Source organism: Sesamum indicum, linkage group LG12, assembly GCF_000512975.1.
Source record: "Sesamum indicum cultivar Zhongzhi No. 13 linkage group LG12, S_indicum_v1.0, whole genome shotgun sequence".
Classification (NCBI taxonomy): Eukaryota; Viridiplantae; Streptophyta; class Magnoliopsida; order Lamiales; family Pedaliaceae; genus Sesamum; species Sesamum indicum.
The window spans coordinates 1,373,570-1,398,749 of record NC_026156.1 but is presented as its reverse complement, the minus strand read 5'-3'; the positions used below and the strand labels follow the sequence as shown (position 1 = coordinate 1,398,749).

Genomic DNA, 25,180 nt, shown 5'->3' with positions numbered 1-25,180 from the left:
ACATTTCAGATAACATAGATAGAAGGCTTGATTAACATTTCCAAGGAACGTAGGAGAGAATCTAAAATCCAATCTGTCTAGGCTAATCGCCTGCCTAAGTAAAGACATTGAAATTTAAACTAACAGAAGGGAGGAAACAGATAAAAATACAGGCAAAGTGAAAAAGAAAATTCCAAGGTCTCCATAGACATAGAGGTCACATAAATAAATATTAAAGGAAACATACCAAGTAGCTTCAGAATGTCAGTGAAGGTAGCCTGCAAATTAGAAGTATATCAGGGATGTTAAAACAACAGAATAAGAAACAAGAATATTGAATGAACTACAAAGCAGAAACCAAATATTTGGATCCCACTTATATACTGTCACACTTTGATCTCTTATGGTAAGAAGAGTCCACATTCAACCACAGACATGTATGAGGCAACATTGAGCTCCACATGTCATTTTCAGAATTATCACTGATCGAATGCAGCATCAAGTTATACATGGTCAAAAAGACACCTGATTCCATGTTATACGACAGATACAGCATTGGTTGTTCTATCCTTGGCACCAACTAACCAACTATAAGAGATTTCAGAGCAGAGGCCTTAATACATGTCATCTAAGTATAAGAAACGCACCAATATTTTCTCTGAACTACCTTGACGACACAAGAAAGCATAAGAAGAGAGTTTCAGAAACTAACCGTATTGAAGTCGACCTCTTTAAGAATGTCGCAAATTGCAAGTCTGAGTTCATCGTCATTTGGCCTTAATTTCTCCTCCTTGAGCTTATCTTTCACTTTCAGGACCTTCTTGCCTGCGTTTGGACATTGACAAACACAAACCTCAGGAGACAGGTTCTCAAGAGAGATACCCAAGGCTACAACCAGGACTAATTCAATGAATCAATTATGACAAAGCAGCCAGTCAGATAACTTTAACCATCAAAATAGGAAAAAGGCTACAATTCTCACCAGTGCTCTCCTTTGATGCCGACTTCTTTGGAGTTGGTGAGTTCTTAATAGAGTCATCTTTCTTCTTACCAGACGATTTTTTTGCGGCTGTGTCGTGATTGTTCTTTGAGCGACTTGGTGGTGATTTTGCAGGTGCTTTTTTGGGTGGAGGACTGGCCTTTTTGGAGATTGTTTCTTTCTTGGTTTTAGCTTTTCCAGCAGGTCCTTTCTTGGCAGGCGATTTTGCTGATCCTCGCTTCTGCTTTCCTTTGTCCTCGTCAGATTCCTCTTCAGGTTCGCTTTCTTTCTCCTCCTCACTTTCAGCTTGCTCAGAAATTTCATCCTCCGATCTTTCTGGAATACCATTTGCATCATCTTCTTCATGTGCTTTTTCTTTTTCTTCTCCCGATTCATCTTCAGACTCAGGCGGCGTGCTTTTTGTCTCTCCACCCTTTTTGGGTGCACTTTCAGTTTTCTTTCGACTCTGAGAATGCCAGACATAATATATGGTGAAAGATAGAACTCTGCTAGTATAGTTCTTAAATAAGAACTTCAAATTTGTTTGTCATCTTAATTTCTTTTGTTCTGAACCCCATTATGGTTTATTAACAATTTACTCACTTGCCACATGCAGAAGCAAAATTTGAAACCACCAAATTAACTGCTTGATTCAGAAACCAGTGGCGAAAGGCAAAATGACCACACGACCTCAGCACAACTTGTCTCACCAAAGAGTGTGCTTCCATAAGCATCTCTCTCGTGTATTAATGCAACATGCTATGTTTACTGTACTGCTTTATGCAACCCATATCCAACTCAATATAATGAGATGTTAACACAGCACTTCAGCAAAGCTTGAAAATTGTGAAACTACAAGTCAAGTCATGGTGAAACAGGTGATTTACTGTATAGAATGATTACCTAACATAAAATGCAGACAAACCTACATACGCTGGTATAATGAATCCAATATATTGTTGAAAGGTGATGGAGATAAATGCAATAATTCTAACTTCAGTTGAACATATTCAATCCTGAATAAAGAGTTATAACCACACAAAAGGTACCTTAGCTGAGCCTTTTGATGGCATATTACTCCCAGATGCTGGCTTGCTTACCCTCTTTCTCTTGTTGCCCTTACTTGGCTGTGATCAGCATGCACGGCACATGTGTAAATAAGCGTTAACAGGCCAAAAACAGAAAACGACAAAAATCAGAAAGACTTTTAACCGGTGTTGAACCTGCTCCTTCTCAGAAAGTAATTCAGAGGTCGTTGCATGAGGTGCCACCAAAAATTCAACCAACTTGGCAATAATATCTTCCTGATATCAAAATAACGGAAATTTAGAATATTATCTATCAGCAAGGCAAGTAAAGCTCAGCAATAGCATATGAAAATATTATATTACTATTGCAGGGTTTGCTATTTATAAGAACAGGGCATTTACGCACCCAAAAAAACAGAATATTTTGGTCAAGAAATGGGCAATATGTAGAGTCAAGATTCCTATTGAAGGCATGAATTACAATAAGCTAATACAAGTTATAACTTGGCATGCTTAAGTTGAGTTGGAAGATATAAACAAACCTTCCTCGTATTAGCTCTGGAAATTGGTATATCAAGGACATCACAGAACTCCACTAGTTTCTCCTTGACACACTTGTCGAGCTTTTCTTTGACTTTTATCATTTGCTTTTCCTGAGACAATGTTCATTTGGAGAACAATAAGTTCTAACATTTCTGAGGCCAGAGTTCCAAACAAAACTCATTATGAATTTCCTTATACCTCATTATCATGCCAAACAAATCCAGAAAATCTGGATATGTTGCTCTTCAGTTGAGCAGCCTGGAGAAGTCAAACAAGTTAACAAAGAAACGATCTGAATTTGTCAACAGAAGCATGCAAGTTTAGCAAACTACTCCATACCAACATTTTTATGGTTACAAAAAATTCCTATTAAGCACAAATTTAGAAGTATTGGTGAGAAATGGTGAATGACAATGAATCCAACATCAATTTGAATCCGACAATAAGAAAAATAATTTTTAGCAAAGCACATTTTGAAAATGTGATATGTACCTCAGAGTAGAAAATAGTGGCAACTGGAAAATTGTATGATATTTTATTCACTATGGCGACAATACCATATAGTTCAGAATGAATTCTGAAAACAGAATAGGCTGAAAGAAGTTGAGACAGCACTAGACTCCTAGCAGAAATAAATATGATTCTTAACTCAGAGGTAAACAAATCTTAAAATGCAGTTCATAAGGGAGAGAAAGCTTAATGTACAAGTGACATAGAACTCTGTGAGAAGATTAATTACAAAAGGATTATATATGAAACCTCCAACAATGGGCTAAGATTAGTAACCCTAAAATCTTACCTTCCCTCTCCTTCCGAAAAGAATAGTATGCAGCAATTTGAAAATATCATCGCCCTTCCTTCTTAATAACTTGTATGCCACTGAAATAAAAATGTGGTTCATAAATAAGGCCAAAGCCATTGATACAGCTGCACAGCTGGACATCATTTTAAAAGAAAAAACAGATAACATAAGATATTTTTAACAGAAATTTGAGAAGCTTCTGATCAAACTGCAAGAGCAGAATTATGGAAGAGAGAATGACACAAACTTACCAGTATTTAAACAACAAACAAGATGAGCAAAATTTTACACTAAAACACAAGACAGACTTCTTTTACACATGACACACACACACAAACCCACGAACATACTAATTCTGCTAGCCATACAGTTCAACTGAAAAGAGAGAATATACAAGAGAATTCAGCAAAAGCATCAGAATGCAGATATCATTGCAAATGGTAAGATAGGCTTAAAACGATATACAGGCATGTGTGATATAAAGGCTGCAGACATTTAAGTCATATACCATTTGGGATATCTTTCAGTGCAGTTCCACGACCCTGCAAGAGAACACTGTTGCGTCAAACAGAGAGTAAATCTTCAACAAGTCAATTAGTTTCATATAATGCCAGTAGACCTTTACCCATAATGTTGAAGACACCAAATTGAAAACTTAAAGTTCACACCTTTTCAATATGGAACTCCTTAGCAGAGTCCTTCTCAATCGTGGCGACCAACCTGTCCACAGATTTCCGCTCACGTACAGGGCGTTCTATTGTGGAAGCTGCAGGGGTTTTTGGACCCTTCTCCTTTTTATCTACTGAGGGTTTAGGCTCTTTCGTCTTTTTCTCTGTTGGGGTTTTCGGTTCTTTCTGCTTCTTCTCTTCAGGATCCTTTTTATTACTTTTGTCTGTTTTTCCAGAACTACTCTTTGTTCTCGGACGTTTCTTTGATTCTTTCTCTTTGCTAGCCTCCTTTTTCACACCATCAACCTCCTCTTCAACCTTATCCTCAGTTGTACTCTTGGTTTTCTCCTCAATGTCTTCCTCCATTTCCTCGGTCTTTATTTCCTCCATTTCTACTTCTCCAGCAGTTTCTTGCTTTTCTTTGTTTCCTCTGGTTTCTTCCTTTCCTTCTTCTTTTCCAACCGTCTCATCCTCCACGTTTTCACCAATTTCCTCACTTTTGCCTACTTCTTTTTTATCCACATCCATATCCTGAGCCTCAACTTTTGCATTATCTCGTTTATCCTCTTCCCTTTCATTTACTCCATCATGCGGCTCCTCTTTGTTATCCGCCACAGTATCAGTCTTCTCGTTTACCTCAGCCCTTTTCTCCACCTCAGTAGTCCCATTGGCCACAGACTCAGGCTTCTCAGACACAGCATCTCCCTCACCCATAACAGCTAAATCTCAAAAAGTCCTGTTTTTCCATTTTTCATATATCATTATAATAACAAGGGAACTAAAAGATAAAAATGCTAATGCGGAAAAAATAACTAGTGAGGGAAAAAATGTCATGTTAGAGGCATGAAACAAAAAGCCGACCTAACACACATGTAATTATTCAATCTCCATAAAATTAGAACCTAAAGGGAATAGGTAAACTGCAGCATACGAACAGGAAATATAACACACATGAACAGTTGGAATCCAAATTCCCTCGACTTCACAAATAATTCGCACCCAAATACAGTGCTGATAATCAAATAAAATGCATGCTTACACAGAAAGATGTTCCGCATGTCCTAACAAGATCTAAAGGATCATTACCACAGTAATTAGCTAATCAAGACAGACCAAAAAAACCAAACACGCCGCATGGAAAGGAGCAAAGCGTAAAAAAAATCGAAATTCTCACAAGCACTACAGAACCCTAACCTGCAGAGATGCTAAATTTAACATTAAAAACACTACGAAGAGAACAATAAAACAGAGCAAAGTTCCAGAGACAGAAACACAACAAAGACGAAATTGAAAACTCACAAAGAACGGAAGGCTGAAATTCAAGACGGAGGAGTTCCTCTCAAAGCTCAGTCCCACACTGAAACGATTGAACAGTTTTTCCTCCTTACGTTCTCTCTCTCTCAATTTTCGGTTTTTGAACGTATTCTCACAGTAGCGTCGTGGGGTTCATTTTTTGGGTCTGAGTTTTTATGGCGCGGACTTCAAGCCCGGATTTTACATGCAGTTTAATGCCATGTCAGATGGCGGAGCCAGACACCGGGCGCAATTCTAAAACGGGACATAAGTTTACGGCCGAGATCAGTTGGGTCAGGGGCGTGTGTAATGGACGGACAAGATTTCACTTGTTTGAAGGTACTTTTGTTTGTAAGCTGATCCGGATACCGTTGACTGACGCCTGACGCTAACAGCTGTCTGCCTGTTTAGTTGGGCCGTTATGGATTTCGGCCCACACTATTTGGGCTGAGATCTTCTGAATAGATGATTCTGAATGAAGCCCAATACGCACATTTGGAAATTATAGTTAGAAAGTTTCAATATCAGACCCTAAGCTCTTCATCACAACTCATAAGTTTCCAATACAAAATTCAATTCTTGTTTTAATTTTTCAATCAATAAAATAAAATGTTAGGTCGGAACAATTAACTATTCCTATTAAAGCTCGTTGAAACATTACTCGACTTGATCATTAAACTACAAAAAGTATCAAATATTGAACAACAAGAAATAAGGAAATAAAGAAAGGGGGGAAGCCCAAATTAGGTTGTAATTGAGCCCATTGAAATATCAATCTCAATTAAATTGTCTTCCTGATCAGCCTCAACCCATTTCTCCGGTGGCCGTATTTCAATAAGGTAGTCTTCCTCCGAGATGGAGTCGAAAGCATCATCACCAAGTTCAGATTCCGCTGGACTTGTGAAGTCATCCTTCTCGTTGCTGAGCTCCTCCTCGTCGTCATGCTTATCAACCACATTGCTGCCTTCATCTTCCTTCGCCTCTACAACTACTCTCCCGTGGCTGCTCATTTGCTTGCATATGAAGACGAGCAGTAGTATGAGAGAGAAGTGGACGTAAAAGGATGAAAGGAGTGAGACGCATAGTAGGGAGGCTTTGAACAGCCGAATTACTGTAAGTGATGTAAGAGAGGAATGATGGATCACTTTCTTAGAATTACACATGAGATGGAGAAACACAAACGCAACAGAGTTTTCTCCATCATTTAAGACTTGGTGTTGATTTTGACTGTAGAGAAAGTGTTAATCATGAGTGATGAAGGCGCATTTCTGTTTGTCTCCGATGGGGATGGATAGATTCATGATCATGTCGTCACTTTCTCCATTTCGTGATAGAGTCCTGTCTCCCCACCCTTGTGGATGCCAATTACTTTTTGCTGGGGATAACCAAAATGTCAAATATTCTTGCCACCAGCTGCCCATATGGTCGGCGACTTCTTTGAGGTTATATTTGGTTCCATGAATTTAAAATTTTTAATAATGGATTTTTGGTTTTAAATTTCGAGTATTTGAAAATTTTTAACTGCACTTTTAAAATATATTTTAGTAATAATGATATAATTCTCTCTCTTTCTGTATATACAGTTAGAGGCATTTAAAATGATTTGGCAAAATTATATTTTTTCATTCTAAAATATACTCTATTTACACATTTAGTTTTTTTTTTTTATGAATTTAGTCCGGAACATCTAACATTTAATTCTTTTTGGACAAATTCAATTATTTGTTAACAGATTTAGTCCTAACGACCTATAACTTCACAACATAAAATGAAATCTATTACAGTATGAAGAAGACCAAATTTATTAACACGGTACTAAACTATCAAAAAAAGAACCAAATATCATATGTTCATGATTAAATATATAAATAGGGTAAATTATATAACCAAACATGCTAACATCCTATAAAATTACAGAAACAAACAAATTTGATTTTAAGGTGTCGGTCCAGGTGATGAAAATTCAAATTTGCAAAAACTTAGAAGCTTTCATCGTCTATGGTTGAATGGGATTTTCAAGTAATCTTTTCAATGTTCTGGCAGGCTAGGAAAGAAGAGAATACCATGAACTGCCTTGGAAAGAAGAAAATGCATCCAAGAATTCTCCTAAGGACCGACTAGACCCCCATTGTCATGAGTCATTCTTTGAGAGGAGGTACCTAAATTAGAATTTGTGTATCATTTCAACAATTGTCAACATAAGTTCCGGAATTTCCATTTTATTCTCATTCTTGCTTGTTATATGCACCTGTTAAATAAGGCTTTTCCCCACACGTTAGTACCTGGAAGCATTTCGAAAATAATTCTAACAGGCTGCATTGTAACTGCTGTTGTTCAATCCATGGCTTACTCTTTTTCCTTGCAACGTGGAACACAGGTGGTCCACCAAGTACACAGATTCGGTTCCACCATCTAATAGCAGAAAATTGAGGGCATATTTCACTTTCAATAGTACAAATGAAATCCCAAAAAGCCTTCTTTCATATTCAAGACATCAGCATCAGTTGAATGTAATTTTAATAAAATGTGGTCAATGTCTCTTCAAATTCACATATCAATTTGTCCTACCTTTAAATAATAAATGAGCTGTACAAGTAAAAATTTGCCAATGTATTCGGCAGGTCTGCAGGATAGCAGCAATTGAATCTATAGATTCCTAGTGAACAAGTCAGCAGAGTGGAGCAGAATAAAGAGGGAGAAACATCTTGGTCAATTCTAACCTAGAGGAAGAAGATGATGAGTGAAGCCAATGGCAAGAAGGGACGCCCTGCACGAATTGTCTCCAGGGACAGGAACTGTTTTCAATCTTCCACATTTTCAGGTTGTGAACGTAGTTGCAAAATCTCATCCACTGCCATAACCATAGGATTTATATCTAAAGTCAAAACCATTTACCAAAGTATTATGATTCCAAACTCATGATATTGAAATCAAGGTCCCGAGAATCACAGCATTCACTTTACTCCAATTTCTCAACTCTTTGGCGTGTGTTTCCCGTTCAGAATCTTCATATCTGCATTTGTTGGTGGGGAGGGGGGCATTTGAAAGAAACAGGTACATTAAATCTCTCATGAATAACAAGGCTTTCAAGACATAACTGATATAGGCTGTCCAGAAGTGAAATATATGCCTGTGTTCATTGTAAATAAATAGAAAGAAAATGATGAATCTACTGTTTAGGCATTTCCACTAAGCAATCTATGCATGTCACCATAAACTCAAATTCTCACCAGCACCAAGACCAAGGAACTCCAATCCAGACGCTGAAGGTGTCAATTCATGCTGGGATAAGTACTGGGCATCGTAAAACTTACTAAGGTGCCTCATCCCACTATCGCATAAAACTGTGACAATCGTATGACCAGGACCCATTTTTTGTGCCACTTTGACAGCTCCAACACAGTTCATCGCTGATGAACTTCCAAGAAAGAGTCCATCGGTCTTCAATAAATACCTGATGAACAAGCATTGGGTCAATCAAATATCAGAATAACAAATGCAAAGTGTCTTTGGAGTAACTCTCACACAGGAGCTGCGAAGCTACACTCAACTGAGCTTGTTTTCAGAATATGGATTTCATGTCAAAACTGCAGCGCTAAGAAGCCCAATTACTAAATGTAGCAACAAATCTGGACAAAGTTCATTTCTCACCGTTATACTGTTCCTCAGCAATAACTTGGAAACTGAAGCCAATTCTCTAAAGTAATCCCCCGGAAATACACTAAGCATGAACCCTTATGAACACTATGCGGACATCACCATATGGAACCAGTAAAGTTCAGGACAAAACAAACTGATTCAGACACATTATTACATTATGGCAAAGAATACAATAAATTCAGGATATTAATTGTCATCCAATAAGAGCACAGCTTTAGTAGCCACTTGACTAGCCATGCTAGACACAAACAAAAGCACATATTAACTCAGTTGAAACCCTCAACCAACAAGAAAAAGGGGGGGATGAACATTAGCATTCATCAATCAGGTTATTGATTGGCATGTACCAAGCTTCAAGCATTATTCAACAATAAAACACAAGGTTTCAAAGAACAAATAAGTCTAACCTAGACATTTCAACAGCCTCCCTATCGGAGCCTCTGAAAGCCCCATCAAGTGCAGCCAGTTTAAAATTTTCTGTCAGTCTGTTGATTCCAATTCCTTCTGTGATTGTATCAAAAGGGTTTTTCAACCTCCGCCCTTCAGCCTCCTCTCTAGTGTACATCACGCCTCTTGTCACCTTGTTGAACAACCCAGAACCAGGTGGGTCAATCAGAAAGCACTTGATAGATGATTTCTTCTCCTGTTGATATATATGAGAAATAGGTTATATCAGTACATCAATACTGTTGAACCAAATATTCTTGGTCAGGCTGAAACCACCTTTAAAAACCGAGAAACTCCAGCTACCGTGCCACCAGTGCCAGCAGCAGCAACAAATGCATCCAATTTCCCACCAACTTGTTCCCAAATCTCAGGTCCAGTACCCTCATAGTGAGCCCTAAAATTTGCAAGGTTCTCAAATTGATCTGCAAAGAAACCACCCTTGCAGTCAGCTAAGCAATTTGAACCATGCGATTCCACAATATGGTTGCTAGTTTCGCTAATCTTTTCATTCTTCAATGCTAGTTCATTCATCTCCGACGCCCTTCTCCTTGCAATATTTACAAAGTGTTCTCTGTGTGTGATTGAGACAGGTCTAACCCTCTCAACGGTGGCACCAAGAGCTTCCAGAATTTGAGACTGCAACACATAAGCAAAACCATAAATAGGAACTTTATCTGAAAGAATGAACTAAAAAATCATTGCTATAAGTCTGGAATCATGTGCCTACAGATGAATGACTTCTAGACTTGTAGAAGTTAGATGTTGCACTAAATGAATGCTCTCGCTTAGCAAAACAAAGAATGCTTGAACAATAATTAACTTATTTTAATACAATAAACTTATAATACCTTCTCAATGGCAGCGTCATCAGGGATAACAACATGGCACCTGCATCCATAGGCTGGAGCAACTGTTGCAAGACTAATAGCCGTGCTTCCAGCACTTCCTTCTGTGACTACCCCGCCGGGAGCTAGAGCTCCAGTTTCCAGGGCCTGTAAAATAATGAGGGAAACGAAACATAATACAAATTAGTGTGAAACTAAGATATAGACTAAAAATAAGAATAAAAAGTTAAGCGGAATAGAAAATTATGTAGCACGATCGTACAGATTTCACAACCATCATTTCAGGATACAAGTATCAAAAAACTAATAGCTTAATCAAGCGATAAAGAGAATCAAGAAGCGGGAAACCCATTGTTAGAAAAAGGGAAATAGCGGGGGTAAGGTGAGAGGTATTTCCCACAATACGCTGAGGCGGTAACACATGTAAAAACTCCAGAAGAATATTAAAACAACGAATAAGCATTGCGAATAGACTGTATAAATAAGTAAAAGAAGGAGAACTAAATTACCTCTTCAATGATTTTGACTGCCACCCTATCTTTCACGCTCCCTCCAGGATTTAAGAACTCCGCTTTCCCCAGAATCTACCCGCCAAAATACTCGTGATTAAAACAAAACACACGAAAAAAAGAAAAAGGAAAAGAAAACGAAAAACAAAGCAATAATTACTTCGCATCCAGTGGCGTCGGAGAGGCTATTGATCCTAATGAGAGGAGTGTTGCCAATGGCGGCGACGAGTCCACTTCCGGAATTTTTAACTGTGGCCCTCCTGCTTGAAGATTTCGAACGAGACCTACTATTGCTTAGAATTATGTAAGAGAGCATGGCTATCACCGAAAGTGCAGTCACAGCGGCGCCGGCAGTTCTCGCAGGCGGCGCCATCCCGCGGCTGTGCCTCTTCAAAACGCCCAATAGACGGCCTAGGTAGATTGGGTATAATTCGGTCTGCAAACAATTTAAAGTCGGCCACAGATTACCAATTGGGCTGCCCAATTCTTCTAAGTCATATTGGACTGGGCCAGCCAAACTTCTAATGGACCTTATCAGATTTCAATCGCTTATTTTTATATTGCGTTTAGATCCATAGATTTAAGATTATGAATTTTAAATTAATAATAACAAATTATCTAATTTTGTTTGTATGATTTCATACTATAAACAATTTTAAATTTTTAAATTTTAATATTTTTTTGTAGTATTTTGATAGGTTTCAGGTCACAAGTTTGAACCCCATCGAACATATGATTTGTTATTTTGTCATTTTTAGTTATATTAATATATCGAGTGAACCGATATATTACCCAATATATATTTGGATATATTGAGCTTCTAAATATTTTTTATATTGCATAGTTTATAAAAAAATAATAAATTTTAATATTTATCTTTTTAAATCAATTTTGAATAAATTTTCAAATCACTAAAAGAAGTTTTGGTGAAATTTTTTAATAAAACATAATGTAGGGAGTTAAATGAAAAAGTATAGGAAGTAAGAAATTAAGAAGCGCAATTTTGTCATATAAATTTTAAATTATTTTATCATGAGAATTCTATTACCTTTTATATTTTATGGGGATAAATGCGACTATACACATAGTTCTCTGTGTGTTATCCAAATTAAAATTATGAGAGAATCAAAAGAAATTAAGAAAAAGGAAACGTCTTGACATTATACTGTTGAGTTCGAACGGTACGAATATAGATATGTAGATTACTTTTAATGATAGTTTATTATTTTTTAATTTTGAATTTATTAGTTGATTGCGTGTTAAATATTGTACTAATTATGTATTAATTGATCTTTAGAAATATTAATGTGATTTTATTTTTTGAAAAAGCTTGCGGCTACAGAATTGTGCATTTGAGAAGACAAGACCACGTCACGTGACGTGAAAAGGTGGGTCATGGGACGGAATAACTTTTGAGGTTAGCGGGGGCAGAGCATTTCAATGGCCCACCAACTCACGATCACATACATGCTTTGCTTCACTCACCACTAAACGACATCTGATTCAATTCCAATATATTTATAATTAGGACTCTCTCAAAAAAAAAAAGAATTGTTTATTAATGTATTAATAAATAAATCCATTCGTCAGTAAAAGTTCATTGAATTTATTAATACTTGCAAAAAAAAATCTATATTTACCTCCGATTGTCTTATGACGGGTGAAAATAAATTTTTTCTACCTAAACTACCCTTATGAGAGTAAAGATATATCTACTTACATGCATTAGTATGTAAAGATATATATAGGGTAGTTTGATCGAAGAAAATATTTTATTTGATTTGTAATAAATCAACAAAATATTTTATTGATGGGAATATCTATTTTTTGAACATAAACAAACTCATGTATATTATATGTAATTTTTCAAATTACAGTAAATCTGTTTGTAATTACATTATACATCAAAGAATAACAGTATTATTATCCATTATAATTAATGTTTTAGAATATACAATAGTGTAGTATTTGAAATTCGTCTATGTTAAATTTCAGTTGGTAGATTTATAATTATAGGTTTTAATTTTTTCAATAATAAATTCATTCAGATAATTATTGATTAAAAAAAACAAACTATTTAGTTTATTTTGGATTATATTATATTAAATATTAATAAACATCAAACACTTATAATATGAAATCACTTAATTTTATTTTTTAAAAAAAAATCATTCCCTCATATCAAAATTCCTTAAGTGCTAAAAACATTTTATTTAATTTTTCAACATAACTTAAATAATTGAAATAAATTCAATAATTTACTTTTACAGATCTATAATTAATTAACAGCCAAGCAAATTTGAATAGAAGGGTATGTTATATGAATGAACATAAAGATGAAGGCGAAAAGCAAAGTTGAAGTCAAAACGAAATCATCTTGGAGTGGACTTTTTTAGGACAAAAAAGGTGAAACGCAAACGGTAAGGGCAATTTCCTTTTCTTATTGGGTGGTACGAAAGACTTGTTTGGTTTTATTTTCAAAAGGTCGTTTATAAGTTTGTACTATTTTGATATTTTGTTTATTTAGCTTAATATCATTAAAAATATACTCAATTTTTATAAAAATTATAGCATAAGTTCAATTTATTAAATGTACTTTTAGGCGTCGTCGTTTCTTTTATTTTTGGTTACAAAGAGGAAATGATATTTTGATTTTTTTTAAAAATAAAAGTAATATTATATTATAAAAATCGAAATACAATATTTATATAATAACTTAAATTCAAATAAATTCTCATTTCTCACGCTTAAAATTTTAGATTTGAGAAAACGTTCAAATTTGCATTTACTTTTATTACAGTCAGCTTTTTACTCCAGACACAGACAGGATCTCATTTGGTAAGGCAGTAAAAATGCAGGGGTAATTTGGGAATTTATTAGAATAAAAAGGCATATAATGAAGTGGACCAAATCACCAACACTTACTGAAAATATTCACTGTCTTCAAAGCTCACACAACTTTTTCTCGCAGAGAATCTCTGCGGCAGAGAGAGAGAGTGAGAGAGGGTTTCGAGTTTTCCCATCTCAGCCATGGAAATTCCGGAAAAGCTTCTCAAGTTCAAATTCCACATTCTGTTCGGCGGCGCTTTGAGTATCTTCATCTTCTTTCTTTGCTATCTTGCTCCTAGTTTTCTCGACGTTTTAAAGTACTTCTGGCCGCTCCTGGTCTCCACGGCGCTCTTTCTCGTCACCATCGTTGTTTTCGGCCGGATTTCGCCGCCGGTGACGGAAGCTCCGGGGGAGAAAACCGGGGAAGGGTTGCTGGATTACGTGGCCGGCCAACCGGAGCAAGTACAGTCCCTATTAGGAGAAATAGAAGTAGAAGAAAGTGTCAAAGCTGAGTAACGACTATGTAATCTTTTCCTCTGACGCTTTCTTCTTTGGATTTTTTCTTCTTTTTGGTTAGACAGGTTAAGAATTTTGTAAATTCCTGGAATAATAACAAGATGATCAATTCCTGGAATTGAATTCTGATATGTTTGGTAAAACTTTTAATTTCAAGTCATTTTCAATTTCCAAAATGTGGAATTATTGGTTTACATTTTGATTATGCTACTGAAATTTAGGCACCAGTCTTGATAGATATCAATACCATAGGATAGTTGTGAACAATTAAATAAAATATGGAAACACCAAGTTTTCAATTTAATGATGGTATCATATATTTATCCAATATTTACAATTTATGGATAAAATACTTAAATACATGGTTTAAAATAGTAGGCATGGTGATGAAGTAATGACGCTGTATGCTACAAGTACAAATCAAATATATGAATAATTGTTCCATACTTTTTTAATTTTAAAAATGTAAATGTATTTTAATTATACAACTAATCAGTATATTCACATTAAATGTACCATTTATGAAATTCTTACTACTCAAATTTGCGTGCATGTCACATTCTTTAGCAATGTACTGAGTTACTATTATTTAATTTGAAGGACTTTGTCAGTTTGTAACATATTCAAATTCGCAGCATCGAACAACTAACCGTCCACACACTATTATTCTACCCCAAGACGAATTTAAGATCTAAAAGCTGATTCGATCTAGCAGTATACTGTACGCCACGTCCTTTGTTGCCAAACAATAAAGAAAAATAATATATAATAATTTAAATAATTTCTTCATTGCTTTTCTTTTTTTCTTTTTTTTTTTGAAAGGAAGTCGTTGCTGATTATATCATTTTGAACCGCCATTTCGGGTCCCGATCGAAGTGGGCTGGGCCAATTTATATATGCATTGCCTTATTACAATATCTATGCTCACTAAATGGGCTTTTGATGGGTCATCGAGCAATCCACCACCTCTCTTTGTCTGTTTAACCAATCTAATATTTCCTTTTTGTTGGGAAAAGTCTCGGAATAATTGCAATTTTGGTCCTAACATATAATTATGTTATGTGTTTTAATTTTTAAATAATTCGAGATTGTAGTTTTTATTCTCAACTTATTATCATTTGGCATTAGACCAAAAATTAAAAAAACTATAAAATAATTTTTTTTTCTGTTTTTTCCTCTTCAAACAAAATTATATCAATTTTACTAACAAAAGGATAAAAAATGCCCAAAAAAAAAAAAAAAAATCGTTTGGAAGCGAAAACCGCAATTACCCCCTAGTTTCCATAGTTTTACTTTTGGAGTTTAATATTTTCCCGCGCCAAATCGTTGTGTTTCTATCCGAAACAGAAACGACTCAGGAGAATGGAGGGGAAGCATTGCAGTGTCAATAGCTATGACTTGCTGAAGAAAATCCGAGGTATTATTTGCAATTTGTGATTCCGATCTAAGCAACTACGCATGCTACGATCGATTTTATCTAACCAAAACCTAAAGGGAATCGAGAGTAGATGAGCACTTTTTGTTTCCTCTTTTTTGTGCAGAACTCACGCGATCAATTATTGAAGACGTATGTAACGATCGATTGCCAGCCTTGTACATTGATCAATTTAGTTCCTATTGTACCGGTGATTCTGGAAACTGGTTAGAAGTTTTCATAATATTAGAGTTTTGCTTTTTTTTTTTTTTTTTTAATCTTTCCAGAAGCTGTGATTTCATGGAACAAATTATCTCGTTACAGTTTTTGGATTTCGCTCATTGTGGTAGAACATTGAGAAGTACTGGATTTGTTATGATTTCGCTTCAAATACGATGAGTAAGGAACTTGAGATTGTAGACTGGTGTGCGATTTTCCTTTGGGTGTGTTTATGCAGCTGTTGCAGCTATGATTTGCCAAAAGGAAAGGAAATTCTCATGCTGCGGAAAGAAAGTCAAGCACGTAGGTGGGGTGAGTAGCATCTTTTAACAAAGTTTTGGGGTTGTGGTTAAGTACTTGATGTAGGCTAGATGGAATTAGTTGTTTGAGATCTTCATCTGTTGGTGTTCTAATTATTTAAACTATCTTATGGCAACTTTGACATGGTTGGTTCTGCTTTTCAGATGTGTTGCTAAGAGTATTGTTAATTGTTCAGCAACTCCTCCAAGAAAACAAACATGGTTCCAAAAGGGATATTTATTACATGCACCCTTCAGTTTTTAAAGGTGTGATTCGTCCATCAAAATATGCGCACTTTACCTGAATGGGGTTACTTGTATGAATGCACGCACTCTTTTAGATGCTTATATGTTTACAACGAATTCCACCCTCACTTAATCAACGCATGCTAACTACACAGCTTCACAGATCATAAAATCATTGATATGAGGAATTGTTTTTGCTAAGTTACCAATATTCTCTGGTGAATGTATCTCTTACCCCGTTTCATCTAATTCTCCTTGAACTGCAAAGCAGAACAATGTGTCGTTGATCGAGCAATAAATGACATTTGCATCCTTCTGCAGTGCAGTCGCCACAACTTGAATGTGGTATGTTCTGAGAACTACTTCAGTTCTTAGTTATCTGAATATCCAAATACTTCAGTTAACTACATTAAAGGAAACTTCGGATTTATGATGTTTTGTCCATGTTATCTATTTGCAGGTATCTGTTGGAAATGGGTAGGTTCCAAGTAAATTGAACTTTAAAAATTCTTCAAGATTGAGAATACTGTGTCACCGAGGTTTTCTAACATTTCAATAGCATCTTCTTCAATAGCAAATTCTTTATTTGCTAATTTGATAAATTGCTCCTCCAGTAACAGTCATCCTCCTAGCATGTCTTTCATGGTAGAATTTGTAATTAATACCTCTATTTATAAAAGCCAATTGAGAACATTTTATCAATTGGTTTTAAGACACTGGTCAGCACAGTCGGACACTTCATTTGAGGCATTTTTCACCAATAACATGTATGGGGGAATATTGCTGAAAAACTGGCAAATCCTAATATGTAACTGAATCAGTTTCTATTAACATCTAAGGAGTTTTCCATTTCAGTGTCTCCATGGACACCTGACTTTTGCTAATATCTTCTCATATCCAATATCTTGGTAGCTTTATTTTCAATCGTTTCCGGTTTGGTGGCTATCTGCATCTTTTTTCTGAGTTTTGATGCCATATTGGAAAAAAACCAACCAACTAACCAACCCTAATTTCAGATTGGTAATGGGCTGGCTGAGATTTGAAGAAGCTGGGAGGAAATTTGATTGCATCAACTGTCCTAACACGGTAAGAAAAGGAACTGAAGCTGCAATGGACCATGTGGCCAACAACATAATTTCAGCTAATTGTGTCTGCAGGCACACCATATCCCTATCCATGTAGAAGATGTGGAAGGTATCAAGTTGGTATATACGTATAGTTCGAGTTATTAGAAACTTATTGTAAAACTTGATCGAACTGAAATTGGTTCTATACTTATTTTAATGAAGTTGAAGATATAATACGAAATGGAACTGAAAAGAGGACTTCCTTTTACTGGAGTATTGGATCTTTTTCATTACATATGGTAGTATCTGGATTAGGATGTCAATTGTTTGTGTAAATCTTGTAATTATTTGCTTATCCATTCATCATCTTCCTTGGCACTTCTACTAGATGTAATCAGTGTGGCTGAGTACATTTTAGTTGTGGAAAAAGAATCAGGTATTACCTTTATCTTTTCCATTTTCTCATATGATCTATTCATTTGTATCATTCATATTCTTAATTGAGAAAGACCATTTTGGTTTTGATTTTACTGTCCAGTCTTTCAGCGGCTGTCAAACGATCAGTTCTGTAGGCAAAACCGCTGCATCATTGTCACTGTATAGTACTTCAGTTTGTTTAATTTTGTGTTCTCTGTTTTTACTAGAACCAATTCTAGTAATTATCTGTTTCCAGGGAAAAGGATACCCGGACGTTCCCACAAGACGGTAAAGAGTTAGTTTTGTCATTATTGTTACTAATTTGATTAATTTATTTTACAAAACTAATTTGTACCCTCCGTTGATATCCCTTCAGATTTTTGCGCCTCCTTATTGAGACGTTGCGTTTGCCTGTCTATTGCTTGGTAGATTGTGATCCATATGGTATAGATATCTTGACAACATATCGCTTTGGTTCTATGGTAAGACAATTAATTGGGATCTATTTTGCATCTCTTTATGCTCGTTGAATAAGTTGTTTCATATACTTACAATGGAGCAATTCAATAAATTCAGTTGGTCCCATAATTTTTTTAATTATGATTTCGGTATATTGACTTCTTCAAGCAAATTGCTTATGATTCCAAATCTCTTCGCATCCCTGAGATTCGTTGGCTTGGAGCATTTTTATCTGACTATGAGAAGTATCAGTTCCCACAACAGTGCCTCCTACCTTTGACAGCTGAAGGTGAGAGAGATGATAAGGAAGTGTTCTTTCCAAATCTTATCTGTTACAACTAAAGATTGAAATGAATCGACAGATAAGCAGAAAGCCGGAGGCTTATTAAATAGGTGTTACATGGAACGAGAAGTCCCGTATTGGAGGTTAAACTTTGTGGTTTATGATCTTTTTTTCTCTTTTTCCTGATCAGTGTGGTTTAAAATGATCTGGTTTGTTTCTGTTTTTTGACACATTACTGAAAGTTTGGTATATTTCACAACCTTATTTAAGGTCCGAACTTCAGTTGATGCTGGACAGAGGAATCAAATTCGAGATTGAAGCATTATCAGCACACTCACTCACATTCTTGTCAGAGAATTATCTGCCATCCAAGATCCAGGAGGGAGCATACATTTAATACCGACTCTTTTTCCTAATACACATTATGTATGTAAAGTCTCAAGTTAAATCTAATCTTTTAGTAGTACTTATCAATTTAAAAAAAAAAGAAAGGCTATCAGTGATATGAATGATCAACATAGAAAAGAACTCAGAAGATTAAGAACTTGTCTCACAGAATTTTGATACTGGCAGTAGAGATAGGTGCCTTAGGCCTTTATAATTGTAGTTAGAATTACGATTAAAGAAGTTAAGCTCAAACTGTTGAAGAATCAATATGCTGCTCAGTATGTGGAAACTCTTCAAGTACCCATCACTAAGAGAAACATACTTCAGCATACTAAGTAGGTTACACTTCATTTTTCAAGTAATATATGTATTATGTTGACATAAATGCTGAAGAAGTTATGATAGCAATGATAACTATGGTTCATAGGATTATAGATACAGGCACAATCCCAACCAAGACCCATATCTACCTAAAGGGCTTTGCCAGAACATTCCAGCTGGTATGATGGGCACCTGAAGCACAACTTTCTCTGGTCTGCTTCCCAAGTTCCTATTATCATGGGTTGGCCGTGACATGCAGAAGGTATGTGCCATCTCACATGATCCATATGCTGATGAATCTGTACTAAGTTTTTGCTGCATAATCTGATTTCTTATTGGATTACTGCTTGCTCCATTTTAGCTGGTTGAAGGTTAAAGTCTTAAAGATATTACGTTTGGAGTTGAAGTTTCTCGTTTGGGTAAAAGAGATGCAAAAACAAAAGAAACATCAGTAATTGCAATATGCTAGAGAAAGATTCAAATATTTTAATTAATAATAGAACAACTACAATCAACCGCACACAATATATGAACTGATGCATTTGCATGAGTCAGTTTATCATAGCACCCCACATGCAATTATAAGTCAGAAGTTAGTTAAGGAACAGAAGAATGTGACGCTGATAAAGATTTGTGTGGCCTTATTGATAACCTGTCTCCCGGGGAATGCTCTAATTAATGTCGATTTTCCAGAAACTAATGGTGAAAATCATGATTCAGCATTCTTTATCCTAACGCGTTATAATTATTTATATTAGTTCACACAAAACTAAACTTAAAAGATATTTTTTTCAATTTTGCCATTTTTGAATGGTTATACCCCCAATAAGAATAAACTATTGGTTTTATTGCGTGCTTTCTACAGCCATTTTCGTTGTTTTCTTTACTCATAGAACCGAATGAAAAGATGTTAGTCTTTCATGCTTTTCTGTATCAAAAAGTCATAAATCCTTATGCAGTTATGCTGCAACATATTTTACTTTACTTTGGCTCCTCCCTCTTCCTTTAAGAGCTTTTACACACTCTTTAACTTTATTTGACCAATAGATCTTTAGTTCTGTTGCTAAAACATGGGAGTTAAGACTTCAGAAAGCATAAGATTGTATAGGAAGGGCCGGGGTAGGCCAGTATAATTCGTAAACAAGCTTTTAAAAAAATGTGATTTAACATGTTAGCATCATGCTAAGTCATAAAAACATTAAATTAAGACTACCTACATCTTTTTGTAAAAGATTTATTAACCAACATGAGTTATCAGTATGACAATAATTGACCTATGTCCTACCCCGGAATACGTGGATATTTTTTTCTTGTTTGAAATTCCTGGTGTCAGATTTTGCAGGAAAGGTCCATCTCAATCTAGTCTTCATTTTCTCATTAATGTACCAATTTGGTGAGGATATTCTAGACCCTGATTTACGTGGTCTTAACATTTGGTCTTATTTTTGTTAACAATTATTACGAGATTGACTTAAACTTGGAATGTGAGGACCATCTGATATATACCTCTTGCACGATAAAAATCCACACAGGATGTTGAAAATGAAAGGCGGGGAATTTTGGCCACATTCCTAAAGATTTTGAGAAAGTTAATAGGATATATATATATATATATAGAGGGTGAATAGCAATTTATCCCCTGTGATATTGAAAATAAACATATTACCCCTCTATGAAAAAAATATAGCAATTTACCACCATGTACTTTGTTGCTTCATTTTAAAAATCATAGGGAGGTAAATTATTGTATTTCAAAAAATACAGGGAGGTAAATTGCTATTTGTTTTTTCATAAGAGGGTAATTTGTTAATTTGCAATAACACAAGGGAGTTGTTTGCATTTTTCCCTATATATATATGAACTTTTGGTTGGGACTTGAATCAATTATATGACAATTGAAATATACTTGTTATGTGATTGGTTTGGTTCGATCAAATCTAATTTCGATAAAAAAAATTTTGTTTGTCCATCTGACAGGCTGCCGTCTCTCGTTTCAACTTGACAATGTTTTCAATTTCAAACAACTTATTATTTGATCTCGATGTTTCAATTTGTCTTCAAGAATTTTTCTTGTACAATTTTATGTCTTTTAATGTTAGATTTCTAGCAAAAGACAATTACCGAATTTACATTTGTTTGCTGCTTTATAGTAATATTAATTTTCGACCTTTCAAACTTCAGTATGTAGTGCAATACACATGGCTAGCTTATAATTGAAGCGAATATATAGAAAGAGACATAAGGGAGAAGGCTGTGAGAGAAAAAAAAGAATATCAATATGGATTACTATGCACGTACGAATGATTTTTATATCTAAATATGTAGACTTACATAAGTTGATGTTTAATTATTTATTGTAATAGATAGAGCACAAAAGCATGTGTTCTTTGAAATATCGAACCTAAACTTGAGGATATTTTCTGAGTATCTAATTAAATGATGGACCATCGGATATGTGTACACTTTTTGTATGAATATTGAATCTTCTCATCTTCTTATGCTACCGAATTTAAAGTTTTGGATTCTTAAATAGCTTATTATATTAATTCTTTGGAAATTTGTAGCATCTGATGTGTAGCTTAATTATGATGCATCTAAAATTAAATGTATATTGTATGTTGTAATAAAAACTAGAGTATTTTGCAAAGAATTTTTTTCATTTTAGAAAATTAAGTTTGTTTTGGAATGTAAGAAAATGCTTATAAAACGATCAACTCATGTAAAAATTTAAGTTGTCAAAGTAGATAGTCATTTAATATTAATATCTCAACATGCTTCCTTCATGTGGAAACCCTCTACGTGGAGTTAGCTTTGTTGGTTTGATTTTGTTACCATGTTAAACGGCTATTTCATTTAAAAGTTGAAATCGTTCGCTAAAAGGTAGAATTATTTAATATTAATATTTTTAAAAAAATATATGTTTAAAAGAAAACTTGTTCAATGTTTATAGAAAATAAAAAATATAAAAAACTTAAATACGGTTATAAATATGTTTAATCTGATTTGAGCGTCCGTTGTTACCTTTTTCCCCTGAAAAATTCGGAATAAAGAACAATGGATGATTGAATAGGATGCAAAGTAAAATGGGTAAACATGCAAAAAAAAAAAAAAAGAAAAAGAAAAAGATTTGCCGTCAAAGATTCCCTAAACGAAGCTTGCTTTTTCGGGGTGGAAGTTCATGTCAGGAGGATTCCCCAACTATAATAAACTGATTGCATATATTTCTTGGCGCCGTCCAAATATTTCAAGAAAGAAGCTTTATTTGATAAAACCACCCACTTCTTTGTTACCTCCTTTTTCTTCTTTTCTCCTTTTATCAGAAAAAAAAAAACAAACAATTAATGTAATTGAACCAAGTTGGTTAAATTAAAATTGATTATGTAGTGATATTAATATCAATATAACAATTAATTAATTTGGATAAAAGCTTATGAGGCACACGGGATCAGTGAAGCAAACTTTCCATGGGTCCCATATTTCAACTACCTCTAATTAATAGTTGGAATACGTGTCGTATTCAAATGATGAGATATTAGATTTACATGCACAACCATGTATGCAATTTCATACATATATTATTTCAAGTTGATGTGGACTTTGCTTAGGAATTTAAGAAATTACAACAAATAATGAGATAATTAATTACATAAATGAGACATATTCAAGAATCCAGTGAATCCTGGACGAAGTTTTAATAAAATTCAAAATTCGCTAAAAATAATTTTTTGATGAAAAACACCCTTTTGGGAGAGAAATGAAAAGTAAAGAGGCAAGTGAGATGATATATATATATATTTGTCTTATCAATGTAAAATTATTTTATTAGAGGAGTTTTTCTTACTTTTTATACTTTAGGGAGCGAAAAAATCGATTATAAGCATATTTTAAAGGTGTAAAGTGTATTTAATTCTAATAGTTGTAGTTAGATGTAATTATATATATATATATATATATTACCTAGTTAATTGTTGATTACCCCTGATTTATATAAAAGCAGAAGGTATACATACAGTTTGAGTAGTAAAGAGGATATTATTTTATTTTTAAAAAAGAAGATTAATATTAGATCCCCCAACTGTGCTTACGTGCCTGAGTAGTGAGGATGCACCCAGACTTATCCATCAACCAACACTTTAATGCAAATAGTTCTCCGGGCAGCTGCGTGCATTTGGTGGTGAAAACGCTTCCCAAACACTGCTCTCTGCTGGAAACTTGATCGTCCACCTACACCACTCCAATTCATTGCTACGGGAACTAAACCTCAATTTTATGGATTAGGCTTTTTTACTAAAAGATAAAGAGGCATAGGGAAGAATTATTGAACTAATTTCGTGGTGTCGATTCCTAAATGATAATTTAAGTATATAAAGTCTAGGATGGGAATCGAGAGCGTACAATTTAGGTTAGATCGAAACAACAATAGGGTTGGATACAATCTAGGTAGAAAATGCACGAATATTGTGTTGTATGATAGATTTGTGTTAATGGTAAGCGACAATTTTGTTATTTGAGCTCTTTTACTGAAATGATCTTCAAATTGTGGACTTACTTGATTACATACCAAAAATTGGTATTGTAAGTGAAAATACTTGGAATTTAATTCTCTTGTTTTAGTAATTCCACAAAATTACTTATTTTAGTTCAGATTTGAAGTGTATATATATATTCATTGTTTTAGATAATTAGAGTAAATATACCTATTATTATTATTATTTGCATCATGAACCAAAGAGATCAAGTAAGCCAATTTGTATGAATGTGTAGTGAAATCAAATGAGGACAGAGAGAGTAGATTCATCATGGACATATTGGAAACAGCGGCAGCCTCAAATATTAGTCGAGTAAAACAGAAAGGTCCGTTCCATTTTTACTTATACATAAATTATGTTATTCTCTTCCCATTTATATAAATATACATCCCAGAAAAAGAACATTGTCTCCCATGCCTATACACAAAAACTAAACCGAAATGGAACTAAAGAAAAAAAAATAAAAATAAAAGATCACATTCCTATACACGTATGTACTTACTTACAGAAGAAGAAGAAGAAGAAGAAGAAGAAACGAAAGATTAATATTGAAATAGTATATATATATATATATGTATCATCAATATCATCATGAATATTAATTATGTGCTATATATATATTCATAATTGTAGTAATTAATTAGGTAATGATTGATGAGTTAAAAATGATGGGGTTCTAAATTAATTAAGTATAAGCAGGTTGTTGTGTGTGGCTTCATTAATCATAATCTCCTCCTTCATCCTCCTTATGAAATCTTCAAACTTCTTGTTCATCTCTTCCGTACTCATCTCCTCCTTCTCTTCTTCTTCCTCCTCCTCCTCCGCTTCTTCTCCGTAAAGCTGTTCATCATCAAAAAGCCAACAGCTTCCACGCTCATCCTCCAAATCACCGCCTCCTTCCTCCTCTTCAATGAAGATGGATACTTGATCCTTTGCCCCTTGCCCACTCTTCTCCTTTGTTTCTTCTTCTTCTTCTTGTTTTGGGTGAGCACTAATTTCCTCCAACACGTACAGTTTCTCCAGTACTTGTTTGGGCGGCGGTGGGACGAGAGTACCGGAGGTTTTGGCTAGAAATACGAGGAGGCCGTTGCATATGAGAAACAAACAGTTTTTGTTGAGGAAGGAGTTGTTGGTGGAGAAGTAGGGGAACTTATTGGGGGAGTGGAGACTGAGTAAAGATGAGGAGTAGGAGAAGACAAAGGAAAATAGGGAGAGGGAGAGGAGTAGGTGAGGGATGATGTTCTTCACTTGAGAGGGCATCATGAATTCCTTGGAGCTTTCAACTCTCTTTTCTTCCATTTCTTTGTATGGGAGAGGACGCAAGACGAGAAAGGGGATGGACATGCTGCTTCCTTATATAGATAGGCCCAACATCAAGTAACCAATTTTCATTAACTAAATAAATATAGCACAGTGGGTATTAGTAGGAAATAGAATTATG

At 34.9% G+C, this 25,180-nt stretch overlaps 4 protein-coding genes across 5 annotated transcripts in view; 1 reads left to right on the top strand and 3 right to left on the bottom strand.

Moving 5' to 3' along the window:
- LOC105174961 (uncharacterized protein DDB_G0286299) overlaps positions 1-5,454 on the bottom strand; it is a 6,163-nt gene extending 709 nt beyond the window's left edge. The window contains exons 1-11 of the mRNA XM_011097232.2: positions 5,299-5,454; positions 4,000-4,735; positions 3,840-3,873; positions 3,329-3,408; positions 2,728-2,787; positions 2,529-2,639; positions 2,182-2,262; positions 2,008-2,085; positions 962-1,424; positions 692-804; positions 227-257 (exon numbers count right to left, since the gene is read on the bottom strand). Of these exons, the coding sequence (XP_011095534.1) occupies positions 227-257; positions 692-804; positions 962-1,424; positions 2,008-2,085; positions 2,182-2,262; positions 2,529-2,639; positions 2,728-2,787; positions 3,329-3,408; positions 3,840-3,873; positions 4,000-4,713 (1,765 nt within the window). The 5' untranslated portion in view covers positions 4,714-4,735; positions 5,299-5,454. The remainder of the gene's footprint in view (positions 1-226; positions 258-691; positions 805-961; positions 1,425-2,007; positions 2,086-2,181; positions 2,263-2,528; positions 2,640-2,727; positions 2,788-3,328; positions 3,409-3,839; positions 3,874-3,999; positions 4,736-5,298) is intronic.
- LOC105174960 (cysteine synthase 2) lies at positions 7,776-11,180 on the bottom strand. Its single transcript, XM_011097231.2, has 7 exons — positions 10,914-11,180; positions 10,754-10,828; positions 10,248-10,391; positions 9,676-10,035; positions 9,360-9,595; positions 8,523-8,746; positions 7,776-8,305 (listed from the first exon to the last, which is right to left on the bottom strand). Exons 1-7 carry the CDS (start codon positions 11,124-11,126, stop codon positions 8,265-8,267), a joined length of 1,293 nt encoding a protein of 430 aa, XP_011095533.1. The 5' UTR covers positions 11,127-11,180; the 3' UTR covers positions 7,776-8,264.
- Positions 15,366-20,794, top strand: LOC105174959 (meiotic recombination protein SPO11-1). Of its 2 annotated transcripts, none has more exons than XM_020698282.1 (15): positions 15,366-15,515; positions 15,640-15,739; positions 15,970-16,043; positions 16,196-16,297; positions 16,548-16,621; positions 16,737-16,753; positions 17,293-17,362; positions 17,434-17,470; positions 17,732-17,779; positions 17,882-17,940; positions 18,017-18,048; positions 18,137-18,242; positions 18,388-18,508; positions 18,582-18,645; positions 18,773-20,794. In XM_020698282.1, exons 1-15 carry the CDS (start codon positions 15,461-15,463, stop codon positions 18,897-18,899), a joined length of 1,086 nt encoding a protein of 361 aa, XP_020553941.1. In that variant the 5' UTR covers positions 15,366-15,460; the 3' UTR covers positions 18,900-20,794. The 2 variants fall into 2 exon arrangements, with proteins under 2 accessions (XP_020553941.1, XP_020553942.1); XM_020698283.1 differs by having other exon boundaries at positions 15,489-15,515; positions 15,837-16,043.
- On the bottom strand, positions 24,358-25,080 carry LOC105174958. The gene has a single exon (XM_011097229.2). It carries the CDS (start codon positions 25,036-25,038, stop codon positions 24,421-24,423), a length of 618 nt encoding a protein of 205 aa, XP_011095531.1. The 5' UTR covers positions 25,039-25,080; the 3' UTR covers positions 24,358-24,420.

Coding starts and splice junctions, on each gene's coding strand:
- LOC105174959 (XM_020698282.1), top strand. CDS start 15,461: ATGGAGGGGAAGCATTGCAGTGTCAATAGCTATGACTTGCTGAAGAAA. Junction 17,363..17,433: donor GCATCAACTGTCCTAACACG/GTAAGAAAAGGA, acceptor TTGTGTCTGCAG/GCACACCATATCCCTATCCA. Junction 17,941..18,016: donor ACCGCTGCATCATTGTCACT/GTATAGTACTTC, acceptor ATCTGTTTCCAG/GGAAAAGGATACCCGGACGT.
- LOC105174960 (XM_011097231.2), bottom strand. CDS start 11,126: ATGGCGCCGCCTGCGAGAACTGCCGGCGCCGCTGTGACTGCACTTTCG. Junction 10,036..10,247: donor ATGACGCTGCCATTGAGAAG/GTATTATAAGTT, acceptor TATGTGTTGCAG/TCTCAAATTCTGGAAGCTCT. Junction 8,306..8,522: donor GTTCCTTGGTCTTGGTGCTG/GTGAGAATTTGA, acceptor CAACAAATGCAG/ATATGAAGATTCTGAACGGG.
- LOC105174958 (XM_011097229.2), bottom strand. CDS start 25,038: ATGGAAGAAAAGAGAGTTGAAAGCTCCAAGGAATTCATGATGCCCTCT.